At 47.7% G+C, this 14,315-nt stretch overlaps 5 protein-coding genes across 5 annotated transcripts; 3 read left to right on the plus strand and 2 right to left on the minus strand.

Annotated features, from left to right (window-relative positions):
- Positions 1 to 1,696: 1,696 nt before the first annotated feature.
- Positions 1,697 to 4,273, plus strand: N7520_003025 (uncharacterized protein; the record flags this gene model as incomplete). Its single annotated transcript, XM_057136960.1, has 4 exons — positions 1,697 to 1,922; positions 1,982 to 2,649; positions 2,715 to 3,685; positions 3,739 to 4,273. 4 exons carry the CDS (start codon positions 1,697 to 1,699, stop codon positions 4,271 to 4,273), a joined length of 2,400 nt encoding a protein of 799 aa, XP_056999646.1.
- Positions 4,274 to 5,870: 1,597 nt separating this feature from the next.
- On the plus strand, positions 5,871 to 8,261 carry N7520_003026 (uncharacterized protein; the record flags this gene model as incomplete). The annotated part of the gene is made up of 6 exons (XM_057136961.1): positions 5,871 to 6,786; positions 6,837 to 6,938; positions 6,977 to 7,056; positions 7,107 to 7,252; positions 7,418 to 7,571; positions 7,623 to 8,261. 6 exons carry the CDS (start codon positions 5,871 to 5,873, stop codon positions 8,259 to 8,261), a joined length of 2,037 nt encoding a protein of 678 aa, XP_056999647.1.
- A 334-nt stretch (positions 8,262 to 8,595) lies between these two features.
- Positions 8,596 to 9,432, minus strand: N7520_003027 (H(+)-transporting V1 sector ATPase subunit E; the record flags this gene model as incomplete). Its single annotated transcript, XM_057136962.1, has 3 exons — positions 8,596 to 8,746; positions 8,817 to 9,328; positions 9,400 to 9,432. The coding sequence occupies 3 exons, from the start codon at positions 9,430 to 9,432 to the stop codon at positions 8,596 to 8,598; spliced, it is 696 nt and encodes a 231-aa protein (XP_056999648.1).
- A 341-nt stretch (positions 9,433 to 9,773) lies between these two features.
- On the plus strand, positions 9,774 to 11,759 carry N7520_003028 (uncharacterized protein; the record flags this gene model as incomplete). Its single annotated transcript, XM_057136963.1, has 3 exons — positions 9,774 to 9,815; positions 9,884 to 10,114; positions 10,173 to 11,759. The coding sequence occupies 3 exons, from the start codon at positions 9,774 to 9,776 to the stop codon at positions 11,757 to 11,759; spliced, it is 1,860 nt and encodes a 619-aa protein (XP_056999649.1).
- Positions 11,760 to 13,303: 1,544 nt separating this feature from the next.
- On the minus strand, positions 13,304 to 14,146 carry N7520_003029 (Transcription factor of morphogenesis MCM1; the record flags this gene model as incomplete). The annotated part of the gene is made up of 3 exons (XM_057136964.1): positions 13,304 to 13,579; positions 13,647 to 13,781; positions 13,907 to 14,146. 3 exons carry the CDS (start codon positions 14,144 to 14,146, stop codon positions 13,304 to 13,306), a joined length of 651 nt encoding a protein of 216 aa, XP_056999650.1.
- Positions 14,147 to 14,315: the final 169 nt, after the last annotated feature.

Here is a 14,315-nt window from a genome sequence, read left to right on the forward strand (position 1 = left end):
TGGCTATCTAGTGGTAGATACACTGAGATGAACGGATCAGACAATAAGGGGTGATTCCTTTAACACGAGCTATATTTAGACTGAAGACGATTAGGTAGGTTTGATCTCTTTAAATACGTCATGAACGTCTTATACGTAGCTATTGGTTACGGAATGACTGGTAAGTAGAGCTCGATTGACTAGGTGATAACTTTGAGAAGCAGACGATATATAGCTATGCGGCGTCCCGAAAATAATAACAATACAATGCGACGGCTATTGAATCGATCGGGTGAATGGGCTACTTATTCCTACAGCGTGATCCTGCACAGTGTAGCGAATATAGGATTTATTGGTCAATAGTCGTTATTGACTGGCAGGCTGGCAACCTAAATATACTTCAGTTGCAAGAGTGATGGAGCGGAGTGAAGGCGTATTATCTTAGATAAGAGGTATAAAGTAACTCAAGTCTCGTACTTCGAGTTCACGAGCTAGTATTTAATTCAAATTGTATATTTACCTTCAGTGCATAGTGTCTTCTTCTTCTATCTATCTATTCGGTTCCGTTTATGTCTACTATTATGGATTATTTCACCAATAAATGATACTCCTTCTTTAGTGAGCCCTTCTTTTATGTATTTCTGTAAGATCCGCCTTCTATTGCACCGGTACGGGGATTATAAGTCCCCATAGACAGGTAGCAATACGGTTGCAGAGATTCATGATTCCAGTCCTCATAGAATTATCAATCTTCGGATTTTCCTTTACGCGATGTGGTAGGTAATCAAGAAAAGAGCTATTCTCTGCAAGCATTAATAAAGTTGCCTCTGAAATGACAAGTTTGTTCATGTTTCGGCCAGATCTATGTATGAACAAAGCGGATGCAAGCGTCATGATTGACAAGATAGTTTTTGTTGCAGGCTAAAAACATTCTGAATTGGCCGAGAGCACATAACTTCATGGGATTAAAAGACCCTTGAGACACAAGGTAGCCAATCTGGGGTGCATATCTCAGGGAGCTAGCGCTAATGCAGGTGTATTGTCGAATAATGGCTTTTGGACCTACCGACAGCTGGAGATGGTTATACCCCTTGCATGAATTATTGGGGGAAGAGTAGCACTGCATTGCCGCTCAGGTACAGGGTTAGTACTGATCCCAGTACGCGGTGTGATCTCGAAATATCTTCGAGGTTAGAGCTTACCTCGGTAGACCTGAGCAAGGTGAAGAGACTGGAGGGAAGGGTGCATAGTGTAGGCAGAGAATGTTACCACGGGTTCGATACGTATGGGTTGGCCTATGCTGACACCCTCGTGACAGCCCCTCCGGCTGAATCAGGCACTTCTTTGATCATCTCATCATCCAAGATACTTCCATAAAGGCAGATATATAATCGCCTGATATATGAATAAGATATGGATGGTCGAGTGGAAGACAGCGTTGCTAGTCATTTGACCATCTCGAGCGCCGACTTGGGGTAGGTATGTAAATCCCGTGCATTGAGGGGTTTTTTTTCTTTCTTTTCTTTTTTGAAAAATGTCAATAGATTCTGATGTTGTGTTTCACAGGGGAAACTACTTCAGAAAAAATTATAGTGGCGCAAAGTAGTAATTATTTTCAATTCATACACTGAAATGGTTTTCTTTTGCAAAAAAGCGAGGGAACCTATAAAAGAGCTTAAAGTCCTGATAAATCGTCCATCCAAGAATGAAATCAACAATGAGGGCAATTCAATCACTGGCCTTTTTAGGCTGTGTTGCTATAGTTTCCGCCTTTAGTGGCCTGCACCAAGCACATCATGGCCTTCTTCAAATCCCACCTTCATTTGCACACGATGGAGTCAACATGTATCCCGCTCTTCATCCCAACCATGACCCCAGTGACCTTCGCCATTTGATCCCCGAAGATTCCAAAGAGCTCTACTACAGCCAGGAAGGACATCGACGTGAGTATTTGCAAGGCATGTGATTCAATCGTGCGTCAGATTCTCAATGAATTTCTTAGCTGCCTTGCATGGCGCAAAACATGGTCGGTTGGAAGCAACCTTTTCCAGACCTACAGTTGTCTTGGACCACTCAAGTCATATCGAAGACATCAACTGTGGTGACGGAAAGATCGAGGTTTGCTTCGCTCCCGAGGCTTTCCCAACTGTTAAAACAGAATGGAAGAAATATGGTAGTGAACCATTCAATTTGATCACCTATCATGTCGGATGCGGTCACTTGACAGGAGAGCAACGCTCAATTTTCGTTGCTTTCCAGCCCACCTTTGAGGGCAACTGTGTGACTGTCCTCGCCGAGCTCACGGACGAGCAAGAGGAGATACAGGAGGGAAAGCTAAAGTGGGGAACATATCAACATCCAGATATTACCAAGCGTGAGCCGGTGTTAGGACACGTCAAAGTTGCCAAAGCAGACCCGCAGATGCAAATACGGGACTTGATGACTTCCGGCGGACTCAACGGTACAGGAAATGGAACTTTCAGAGGAATGAACGACCTCACAAAGAATGCGACTGCCGTCAAAGCATTCTTCGGTACGAGCTTGATCAACACAGACATTCCAGATCAGTACGAGATAGGCCTTGGCTATCTTTCGGACGATGAATACAACCAGTTCGCTAAACGAGGCTTGTTTTCCTGGATCGTGGAAGGAATTAACGCCATTATCAAGGTATGTTATAGAAATGAGATCGAAATTATCGGTCCATGATCAGCTAATGAGAAATGATCATCTAGGCTGTCGTGAGTCTAATCGAAAAGACTCGCCAAGCTATTGAGACTGCTGTGAAGATTATAATCGCTGTTGCAGCAGTTACCCTGAAATTGTTGATGGTTCCATTTGGTTTTCCATTTGAGCAAGAGTATCATGCAGATATTGACTTCGATCAGAGAACAGGCGGGTTGAGGCTTGCGACAGATCTGGGCAGTGCGACTGGAGGGACTAACAATAACTTTGCTCTTTCCAAGCCGGGCGCAGCCGTACAAATTGAATGTGAAAGCTGTGGAGCCAAGGCCAACTTCAGCTTCGGTGGAGAACTGGGGTTTAGCATCAGCAAGGGTATCTACAAAGCACAGGTATCCTTTATCAACCACGAGGCCTTTGTGTTCGATGCTATATACGGTATAACCATTGATGCGAAGGCATTTAAGGATGCAAGCTCAATATCTGGGATCAAAACGACAATTGAGGAGGAACTGTTCGCCATTCCTTTTTACGCCATCAAGATCCCAAAGATCATCACTATTGGACCACAGGCGGTCGTCAATGCCGCTGCCAGTGTCTATGTTGATGCACATGGAGAATTCCGAGCCGGTGCAAGATTCACTATCGCCGCAGGAGAGGTAATCCTGGATGCTATGCAACCTCAGAATAATAAAGCATCGGGCTTTACACCTGACCTTAAGCCGATTTTTGAGATGAAAAAAGGAAGTATCGTGGCAACCGCTGATCTCGCCTTGCCGGTAGGAGTTGAAGTTGCATTGGATATACTGGGTGGCACCTGGAAGAAGTCTGTCGGCGTGTATACGGCGCCTTCTATTTACTTTACTGCGGGCTTATCCTCGGGTGAAGGACATGCCTGTAACAATGGAGTTGAACTTCGTGTTGGGGCTAAAAATCGAGTCTATACTTCCGCCCTTGGCATATGGGAGTATGAGTTTAAGGAGCTTGGAGTAACGTTCTATGAGACAGGGCTTGGTTGTATCTCGTAGGTACTTATGAGCACAGTCTTACAATAAAGTTAGCTAACGACTTTGGCAGAAACAAAGGTTGGAATAAGACGAGGGTTGAGCCTTCCACACTCTTCAATCAAGTGATACACAAGTTTGGTGGCGAAGGCAACCTTGCTTCCAACAAAACCATTAGCCTAGACAAGCCCGGCCCTATTATCCATGATGACGAGCACTTCGAGTCAGAAAACAGCGAAGCCGATAAAGACAAGCTCAGAAAACTGCCAAAGACAAATGGCTTCCGCCTGATTCAAGATGCTGGTCAGACCTCGACTTTAGTGGCTGGAAAGGATGGCCGGATCTACATGGCCAACAACTCGGAGGATTACGACATCAGCGCACCTTGGGGTGGTCTCGAGGTCGATAAAAACATCTTCAGCTACGATGTTTTCGGACGTCTCATCTGGTTCAATGCTGCATATCTGACTCCCGCTTCAGGTAAAGGCAGAACTTACCGAAGAGGAAGTCCAAAGCACTATATTAAGTACTTATTTCCCGATTCTCGCATGGTAGAGCTGGGTGTCTCGGCAGCTGAACATATGCCCAAGGGCACGAAGGCTGCGTAAGTCGCTATGCATGCAACTTTTCAATTAACACTCTTTATTAACCTCTTACTGCAGAACGTTCGCTGTTATGAAATCTGATGGCACAGAAACCTATGGAGTGTCATTTCATCATCCGAAGTCTGCGGACGAAAAGTCAAAAGAATTTTGGTTTCCCACAGTTTGCAAAGGGGAAGGTGGACTTCGACTTTTTGCAACTCCCTATCTGGTAGACCGGGATGGGATCGCACGAGATCGAGAACTTGCAGACGATAAAAACGACCTATTGCAAAGACTCTACCACTCTGATCGCAAACATTATAATGTGGACGGAGCAAAAGGCAACCAGTCCAACAAACTCGGTGAGATAAAGGCATGCGTCACCGTGAGGCTGACCTCAGATCGGAAAAGCACTGTACCAGTGTCTTAATTCAATTCTCTTGGTTCATCTGTCCTTTTTGTCTAGGGCTTAGTACTTCAGTGCACTTTCGGTGTTTGAGCAATATAATATAATTCATACCCTAAAGCGACGATTAAGTATAATCTGGGTGAATGTGGGTGTATCAGAATACCAATACTATTGAAACCATCATACAATGATTCTCGGAATCGGCTTGACCATTAACTGAGCTACTCTTTGCGGAACCCATCGCCAAGGCCGTAGCGCAGATCATCCATAGTGCGGGCCGCATTAAATTGAGGGTCGCAATACAATATATTTCGGCGTCTTTGTCGAGCAAAGGAACATTAGATATTTAGCCTTTGGTCAAGGATTAGTGTGTTACTGAGAAAGGATTTCTAATTACTATTCCGCGTACAATATCCGAAGCTTTGAGTTCTAACTTCTTGTTAAATAACAATGTACCCTCAAACCAGCATCTTTCAGCGGACCTAGAGTTTAAAGTTGCGATCTATGTGCTTCACAAATCTCTTCGTGGAATCGGCATGATCAGCGTTAACTTCGGGATCTACTTGTTGAATGAATAAGTTCCAATCAGTATCAATGCGCCTGGCTTGACTTTTCAACATTTTCGCGGCCGGGAAGCTCATTTTTGCCAGAAAATAGAATGGAGATTCTCCCGGAAGACATGGCTCATGATCTCTGACATCAGTGTGGACTTAGACTATCTTTCTATCTTTGTATCTTTCTCTACAGTCAACGCGCCGCGGGCGTCGATTTGGGATGAATACTGACTCTTGTAAGGGTGCTAAACCTGACCTGGCCAGTGTTGCATTTGATGCTCCAAAAAGAGCGCTAAATGGGAAGACCACGCACAATCGTGGTCTTTTCGCCGTCACCTCGACTTACTTCCTATAAAAATAGCAAAAGCTGCATATACAAGGTACTGACCTAGTTATGCCATGCCTTTGTAAACCGTCCATGGTTCGACAATTTCAAGGTTTATATCATACATAAGCTTTGAAGCATCAAAGGAAAGAATAGAAAAGAAAAGAAACTTGCTTTTGATCATAAAAGAAAAGAAGCAAAAGAAACTTCCGAATATGGTAGGATGATGTCATGTGACTTCGCGCCGGTCTTTCACGCGACGCGGGGATGATTCTTCAATGGGTATCATGGATATTTAGCGGTCTTTTTGTTTCCTCTTCAGCAACTTCCAGCATGGAGCGACAGGAGAAGGATCAGACAAGAAGTATTTATGATTTCTTTAAACGACCAGCATTCTCCAAACCTAACCAACATCTTACCCCGAAAAAGCAACAAAAAACCTACCTACCATCTTCGCCGGAATGCCCCATTGATCTCACTTCCAAAGCATACGATGACCCGGTCCCATTCAGCATCCAAGTGCCTTTGAGAAAGCCGGCACTCCCCGTTGATCCAGAACCCGACGATGAGTTGCAGTCATCGCTCATTGAATCAGTGAACAATAGAATCTCGACACCAACGCCAACACAAAGCCCCACGCCCGCACCAACACAAAGCTTCGAAAGCATCCAAAGCACGACTGATACTCTGCCGTCCTTGCAAAATGGGAATCTCCAAAATTCTCAGCGGATCGTCAAAGGAGGCAAGGAAGTGGTCATCAGCTCCGATGGAGAAGAAACGGATTCCGATAGCTCAATATTCGAAGATCCGGCTTTGTTAATTGGCTCAAGACCGAAGCCAGCCGAGAAGCCGAGGCCCAAAATCATTTCTGCGCCGAAACATATTGCGACGACACCGAAGAAATATAAGAACACCATTGATGCACTTGTACACGGGGCTGTTGACGATAATGAGACAGAAGCTAATGTCGCCAGGGCGAGGGCCATCTTCAATCAGCGCAATAGCACGGTAATCGACTCAGGTGAAAAGACCAACATACACGAAAACATGTTGAAATCAGCTTTGGGCGAAAAAGAAAATGATGATGACGGGATAGGTGTTCAACGTTTACTGGATGCCGTCCGAAGAACCGAGGCCCTTGATCTAGACAAGACCTGGCGGTTCTTAGATCAGACCCAGGATTCACCGATTCCGGTGGAATTCCCCAAGGATCGGTTCGCCCCTGATTCACACCTAGCGGTTCTGCGGGGTATGTCTGGCCAGGAACTTTGCTTTCGATCCAAGCTAAATATCTGGCAGAGCCGGAATCTCGAGAACGTGCTTTTCAATCTGGCGTTCTTGAATTTGCCGCGTCATTGCAACGTCTACCAGATGAGCTTATCCTGTGGCTCTTCCGCTCTAGTACATTGTATCCCTGCCTCTACATTTGCGTTTGAAAGCTGACCATGGATTAGTGCCCTACGAGCCTCGGGAAGAGCTCAGACAAGCTTATGTTAGAGTGTTGACGATTGCCCCCAAGGTGAGCACTTTCTAATCTCTTCGTATAGTCATGGCTAAATATGATACTAGCAACCCGATGGCGCACAGATAAAATCTGTTCTTTACCCAGGTCACATCGATGAACTTTTTCGACCATTAAGAGTGAAGCCAGCTGCTTTGGATTTTTCCAAGGCTATCGTTGAAGATTATCATGATCGTAAGCTTCGTCTCCCGCCGTTTTCTTTATATGTAAATCTTACAGCTGTATAGAAAGTTACCAGCAGTCAGCTTTGAAGGATCGAACGATTTTACTCTCTATTTTTGATTTGCTTAGGGAGGCGGCTAAATTGTGCTTCCCATTGCTTATCCATATCTTGGCCAATTTACTGACGTGCGTATAGGTTTGCCAACGACACCCGAGAGCGTGCAATTCAGATACTTCTGCGTATTTCTTTGGACACGGCGCTCACAGAAGACTATATGATCCGCTCGGAGCTTCAAAGCTGCATCGGTGCACTTTTTCAAAGTGTGCCCGCATCCGATGCCGAACAGACTGTACGAGACATCTCATGTCTTCTTATTATGGCTACTAACGAAGCGAGTTAGGAACATCGAATTTGCAAAATTGTATATGATACCTTTCGGGAGCCGCAATTTCAAAGTCGCATGCTACAGAACATCCTCCCCACCACCATGTGGATTTCGCGGCTACGATACCGTCTCGCTGTGGCATTTTTGCTTCGAAATGACGCCGCGTTGACGGAACCTATCCAAGATGTTTTGGATTTGGGACGGCTGACTCACTTTTTAGCCAGTGATGAGCGCTTTCAAGTAAAGGCATATAAGGCGAGAGGTGATTATGACTACGGCGAGTTGACTGCGAACGCCATACTTCTCGACATCGCCATCAATACCGCTCTTTCTGATCTGAACTACCAGGGCGAGGATACGGACAAAAGGTTCAACGAGGCCATTGATATTCTCGCGGCGCAGATCAAGAGGACCTTCAGTTCGATCGAAGATACAGGCGCATCTCACCTGAAACGGATGTTAGCTAAAGAAACCCTGGAGTCAGTACATTACCGCATGCTGTACTCTGTTCGGTCCAAGCCTCCACCCAAAAAGTCAGCGTTCAAATCATCTGCGAAGCAGACGAATGGAACCATCAGTAGTCACTTCAAGCCAAGGACTATAGACCGTCCGGACGAGCTTCCGATGCCGATCCGTCGATACGGAACACCTTGAAGCTGAGGTGTATGAATTCTACCTTTTCGATTAATCTGGATACCCACTGTTACGATTACGACAACCATGAATATTTGACAGAGCGAGCATTGATATTTTATTTGCATGCATTTGCTACCGAAATTTTCTGCAATCATAGATGAATCAGACGAACGCTCATGGGAGTTTGACCATATTCCAGGTCCGATATGTGTGCAAGGTAAAAGAAGAAAGAGAAACCAAGCCCCCCTCTCTATAGAGATGTCCAAGGCCAGGGACCAGGAGGAGCCCGAGAACTATAAAACATGAAAGAAACTACCCTTCGAAAAGGACTTAAAGAGCAAATAAATGTCTTCTAGTCAAAGAATCGTCGGTTCACGTTCTTTCCAAACAGTGTCTCTCGAACGGCGGGGAGAGCATCAATTTCCAGCAGTCGCAAACGCTCCTCGAAGGTGTTGTTGATCTCGATCTTGCCCTGTCCGCCGACAATGAACACACCACCAGCCCTGTAAACCGAACATAATATTAGCATTGATCACTTTCACATCATAAATAGCGGGACCAGAAGATACGTACGATCCCTCCGGCAGTGGCTCCGACTCATCCAAGCTCACATCCACCTCGGAGCCGACATTCTCCTTGAACTCCTTGGCAGCCTCCCCCATGGCCTTCTTCACTTGATCAAAGTCCTTCTTCCGTGCGCGGATAGAGACCTTATCCTCATTCAGATAGTACAAGCCCTCGAGGACCAACCCCTGTAGCATGGCCTGGTACTTTGTCTTGTCGTTGTCGGCAACAGTAGTCACCTTGGCGCGTGACTTCTCAAAAAGCTCATCCAGGAGCTCCTGACGGCCACCGAGCACCCGGAGACGAGTACGGTTGGCGAGAGTCGATTTGGTGATCTGCTGCGACATGGCAGCCTGCTTGAACTTCTTCTCGTAGAGGGTGTCAATGGCGGCGGTCTCCTGGCGCACCAGCTTGGACTTCTCGATGGCAAATTCCTCATCGGCCTTCAGCTGAATCTCTCGGGCCTTCTCCAGAGCTTCCTGCCGGATGAACGCGGTCATCTTGCGGAGCTCGCCCGCGACCTATGATGAGGGGGCCGGGGTTAGCATGCAGCTCCAACAGGACACGAAAGACCAAAATCAGACATGCTCACCTGATCATCTGATAGAGCATGACTTTGCGACATGATGGGAATTGGAATCCTTCCGAGTGTGGGAGGGAGAGTTGGTGAATGACGTGGGGTGGGAGGGAATGGGAAAGGGAGAGTCAAGTGTCCAACTAAGCTCTTGTTTCGCCTTGGCGGTCCGCATCCAGACGCTCCGCAACTCTCCCCTCGTTCCTCTCCCACTCCTCTACTCCTTTGATTACCTTGTTGCGCTACTTTGAACCCTTGTTTCTCCCTATTCTTCCTGCTATCCCTGCAGAGTTTGGTTTTTGAAATAAAAGGCCCTGCTGGAAATCATGGCTTTTATCTTCCGATAGTCAACTCACCTTCTACCGCTTCTTCCCGATGTACAAGACTTGAAGATGGGCAATCTAGGTGACTTATCGCCACAAGGCAGTGTCGCGGTGAGCTCTTAAATATTTACATTGTTAAAAAAAAAACGTAATTCAATGGCTAATATGGAAGTTATCAGGTTGGGATCCTTGTCGGTCTCGTCTCAACCAGCTTGCAGGCTATCGGACTCACGCTGCAGCGCAAATCCCACCTGCTGGAGGACGAAAAACACCCATATGATGTGCGCCGACCACCATATAAGCGCCGCCGATGGCAACTGGGCATGGGCATGTTCGTGATCTCCAACATCGTTGGCAGCACCATTCAAATTACCACGCTACCACTACCAGTCCTTTCTACACTTCAAGCAGTCAGTCATTGTTTTCGTTCCCCCTCAATTATGTAGACGTCACTAATATTTTAAACAGTCGGGACTAGTGTTTAATACGATCTTCGCGACCCTCATTCTCGGCGAACCTTTCACTCGGTATTCCTTCGCGGGCACCGGCCTCGTCTGCATCGGTGCGGTGTTGATCGCGACCTTTGGCGCCATCGGAGAACCCGCCCATAGCTTGAACCAGCTGTTAGAATTACTCCACGGCCGACCCTTTCTCATCTGGATGGGAGCCACACTGTTTGTTGTGGTGAGTATCCTAGTGGGCTCCAAGCTCTTGAGGTATTTGCTACCTGGAGCGCGGGGGAAACCAGTTGTGGCGGGCCACCTTACGCCGCATGTCCTGCGTCTTCAGGGCAGGATCAAGCTCGCCCGGGGTATGTGCTATGGATCAGTGAGCGGAATATTATCGGCCCACTCGCTGCTACTTGCCAAGTCGGCGGTGGAATTATTGGTGCGCACCATTGTCGATGGCGAGAATCAGTTCAACCGATGGCAGTCCTGGGTGATTGTGCTGGCCATGATTACTCTAGCATTGACACAACTGTTTTACTTGCATCGCGGGCTCAAGCTTTGCAGCACAAGTGTGTTGTATCCGTTTGTATTTTGCATTTACAACATTATCGCTATCCTCGATGGTTTAATTTACTTCCGTCAGGCGGGCCAACTGGCTGGGTTTCATGCAGGTCTTATCGCACTGGGAACTATCATCCTCCTGGGTGGTGTGCTGTGTCTGTCATGGCGACTGGAAGATATTGAGGCTCACACTGCTGTCACAGTGGTAGGACCCACACAGACCGGGCTTGGGCCAGGCCTGGGGGTCGTCGAGGAACACTCACCGTCGTCATCAGGGCTGCTGGATGGTCTAGCCGACGAAGAATCACTTGGAGAACGGGAGCCACTTCTCTCCCGGTCGCAACGGCGTCCTTCGAATCTACGAGCCCGAGCTCCTAGTCTCCCCCTCCTTCAAACATTTGATCAACACGAGGCCGCAGATCTCAATGCGGCTTCCATATGGGCCGAACTTGATGACTCGGATTACGATATCGCAACGGCGCATACGCATCCATCCACTGAACGCCCCCGCAGTTCCAGCACCAGCGCCGCCTTACATGGTCCACCACGCGGCCTCGCCCGCCACTCAACAATAGGCCCCATCTCCTACCAACGCGTCCGTGGCCCTCATCGAGGTCGCTTATCTGCACAGGAGAGCCCCTGGCGACGCTCCTCAATGCCCTGGGCCGGTCTCGTGGGCTCTCAACGCAAACGACGAGGCCAGCCCTCTTCGCCCAGCATAGCAGGAGCAAACGGGTACGGAGCTATCTCAGAAGACAGGGTTGAGCGCCATGAAGTCCAAAGCTCTGCCCCAGATCCACCATCTGGCTTTCTCGCAGGTCCGAGAAGAACCCTGCGAGGCGCGTGGCATCAAGGCCGACAATACTTGTTTCAATGGACAAGCCCGCAGGCGGGCAATCAACCTGACTCCCAGGAACGTGACCGTGCTTATTCTCCTCTTTTGCCGCGCTCCGAGACACATCTACCCTGGGTGAGAGATCCTCCAAGCGATGAGCACGAAGCAGCCGAACCAAATTCCAAAGGTCCCTCAACATCCTCACTTTAAGATTCATGTCAAAACACATTTTTCACTAGAGATCTACCTCTCAACCAACTCTCCGATACAGAACTCATCGAACTTCTTATTTTTCCCTTGTCTCTTCATTCCGCCATGTATAGTAGGGACTAAGGACTCATACCCGAGATACCATCTCATCCTCGATACCTTTCGCTTTCTTTCTTTCCTTTCGCTTGACACTGTCATACCATTTCAACCATACTTTGCTGTTGGCAATTCCAGTTTTTCCTTTTTGTTAAATAGTTGAGTCGCTTGAACCTAGCCAGTGCTGGTAGGAGCGCCCGCGTTGTGCATAAGATATATACCTCTAATCGCCGCTACCTGGTGATTCCAGCTTTGAAAGAATATGTGTATTTGAAATATATTAATAAACCTGATTCAACCTTCAACAACTAAATTTCCCAGTTACTGGTTGTATAGTACATATGTACATATATCGCTGCACATGTGCAAATATTTCCCATCCAACCGGATGTCATCTACCAGTTGACATCTGTGCAGGTCAACTGATTTATGGCGGGTGCAAGTTGGATATGGATGTAACATTCCTTGTTTGGAAGGTCGAACCTTGGAAGTCGACGGATCTATTCCCGTTATGGTTTGGATCTATCACAGGAACTATATGTTTGTTTTGGGTTAACGGCCCCACAATGCCACGAGGCAAAATAGTCACGGTTGTAGATCCATGCGAAGAGATGTAGTTCAACCTTGAAAAATGAAGAGGAGCAACGCGAATGTGGATTTCTGGAGTCATTAATAGGATATATAGACTACATCGGGAACACTTAGAGCATTGAGCTTTCCATAAGGGATACGGGGTATCCTTTCCGAGGTTTGAAGTAGCAAAGGTACGAGGTCAATAAAACAATACGGGAAGATGTGGAAGAGATAGAAACACAGTTTGAGATTAGACACTGGAAAAAGAAGATAGAGAAACAGGATCAATAATGGTCGTATGAGATAAACAGAACAGAGAAGTAAGAGAACCACTTCGCCGACAAATCAATGCACCACGAACACCACCAACCTCCGCCAGTTGATCTAGGTAGAGGGGATAAGAGACAAATCAGAAACAGCCAGAAAAAGGGTTAAAATCCAGCCTTGCGTGCTTGCGCTCTTTTGTTCTCTTTGAAATTTTTTTAATCAGATTTTGTTAAGGAATTTGGGAGAAGGAATTTGGGAGAGCCATGAGGCATAGCAAAAATGGGACCAGAGGAAGGATTTTTGCTTGGTGACTTTCGCGAGTTTTGGAAGCAAGACCAGAGCATATCAAAATCGGGATCAAAGACAGACACCAGGGAGAGCTCCGGCGTGGCGTTTGACAATGTACACTTCAGCGTCATACCGCGACGGTTGCCAGGGAAAGGCATCGACGGTTATATTGACGGAGGAAGGGTAGACTTGAAAGATAAAAGGGGGAGGGATGGATCAGCAGAGCTGGACGGGTATCAAATGAACGCGAGAGATGGAAAACAGAAGGGATGACGCAGTTAGGACCCCGTCCGCAGCGACGCGCAGGCTGTCAAGCATGTTTACGCGGTGGGTTGGTGCTGCGGAGGCATGCGACCACCCACGGGCATACCGGGATACTGCCCACCGGCCTGCTGTTGCTGTTGGAGGTTCTGGTAGTAGGCCATCTGCTGCTGCTGCTCGGTGGTCATGTAGCCAGGGTGCATGCCAGGACGGCCCATGTTGGCTTGCGAGGCATTGACATTGTTGTGGGCGACGTCCTCGGGAGCTTCGGCAGGGACATCGGGGGCATCCACACCGTTTTCATTGGTGGTGGGGTCGGGCGCGTTGAGGCAGGCCTGCGGGCGCGAAGGTTAGTGACCTGAAACGACGAGCTCTTCGCGTGTCAACAATTGGGCGACTCACCTGAATGAGGTTCTTGCCCTCGGGCTTGGTAACGAGTGGCTGGAGCTTGGGAGTGGTGAAGGTGTAGACGAGACCGGTTTCGGAGACAACCAGCAGGAGTACTTGAGTACCCGTGAGGACGGACAGTTCGTACGCCTATCACAACAATACTAATGAGCAAGGAATGTTCCCGATAATAGAGATTGAATAGTTTGTTGCTCTATAAGAGCCAAGGAAACCGGAAGATGGTTCAAGGTAGAGGGGTGGGTGTCGCGACTAACCTTCTTCATAATACCAGCCTTCCGTTTGGAGAAAGTGATGTGGCGACGCGACTTATCTTGAATAAACTTGATCTCAATCTTGCGGCGCTCACGGCCAGGCTTGTCATCATCATCGTCGTCGTCCTCGGCGCTCATGCGGCCGCGCTTGGTGCCACGGGCATCAGCGCCGTTGCCGGCCTGTTGCAGGTCATCGTGGTTGGGAGAGAGTTTCTCCTCGCCGACAGCAGTCATGTCGGCCATGTTAGGCAGTGAGAACGAAATGGTGGAGAAGTGGTTTCAAAAAGAGGTAAAGAAGTGTGATGGGAGATGACCAAAAGGGGAAGGAAATCAGTAGATACCCAATCGAGTAACGCGTTTTTGGATCGCAGGGGAGAGAAAGGAAGGGGGAAGAGAGCGAAGAAGGGAAAGT

The sequence above is a fragment of the Penicillium odoratum genome, assembly GCF_028828045.1.
Source record: "Penicillium odoratum strain IBT 22623 chromosome Unknown utg000002l_segment0_segment0, whole genome shotgun sequence".
Lineage (NCBI taxonomy): Eukaryota > Fungi > Ascomycota > Eurotiomycetes > Eurotiales > Aspergillaceae > Penicillium > Penicillium odoratum.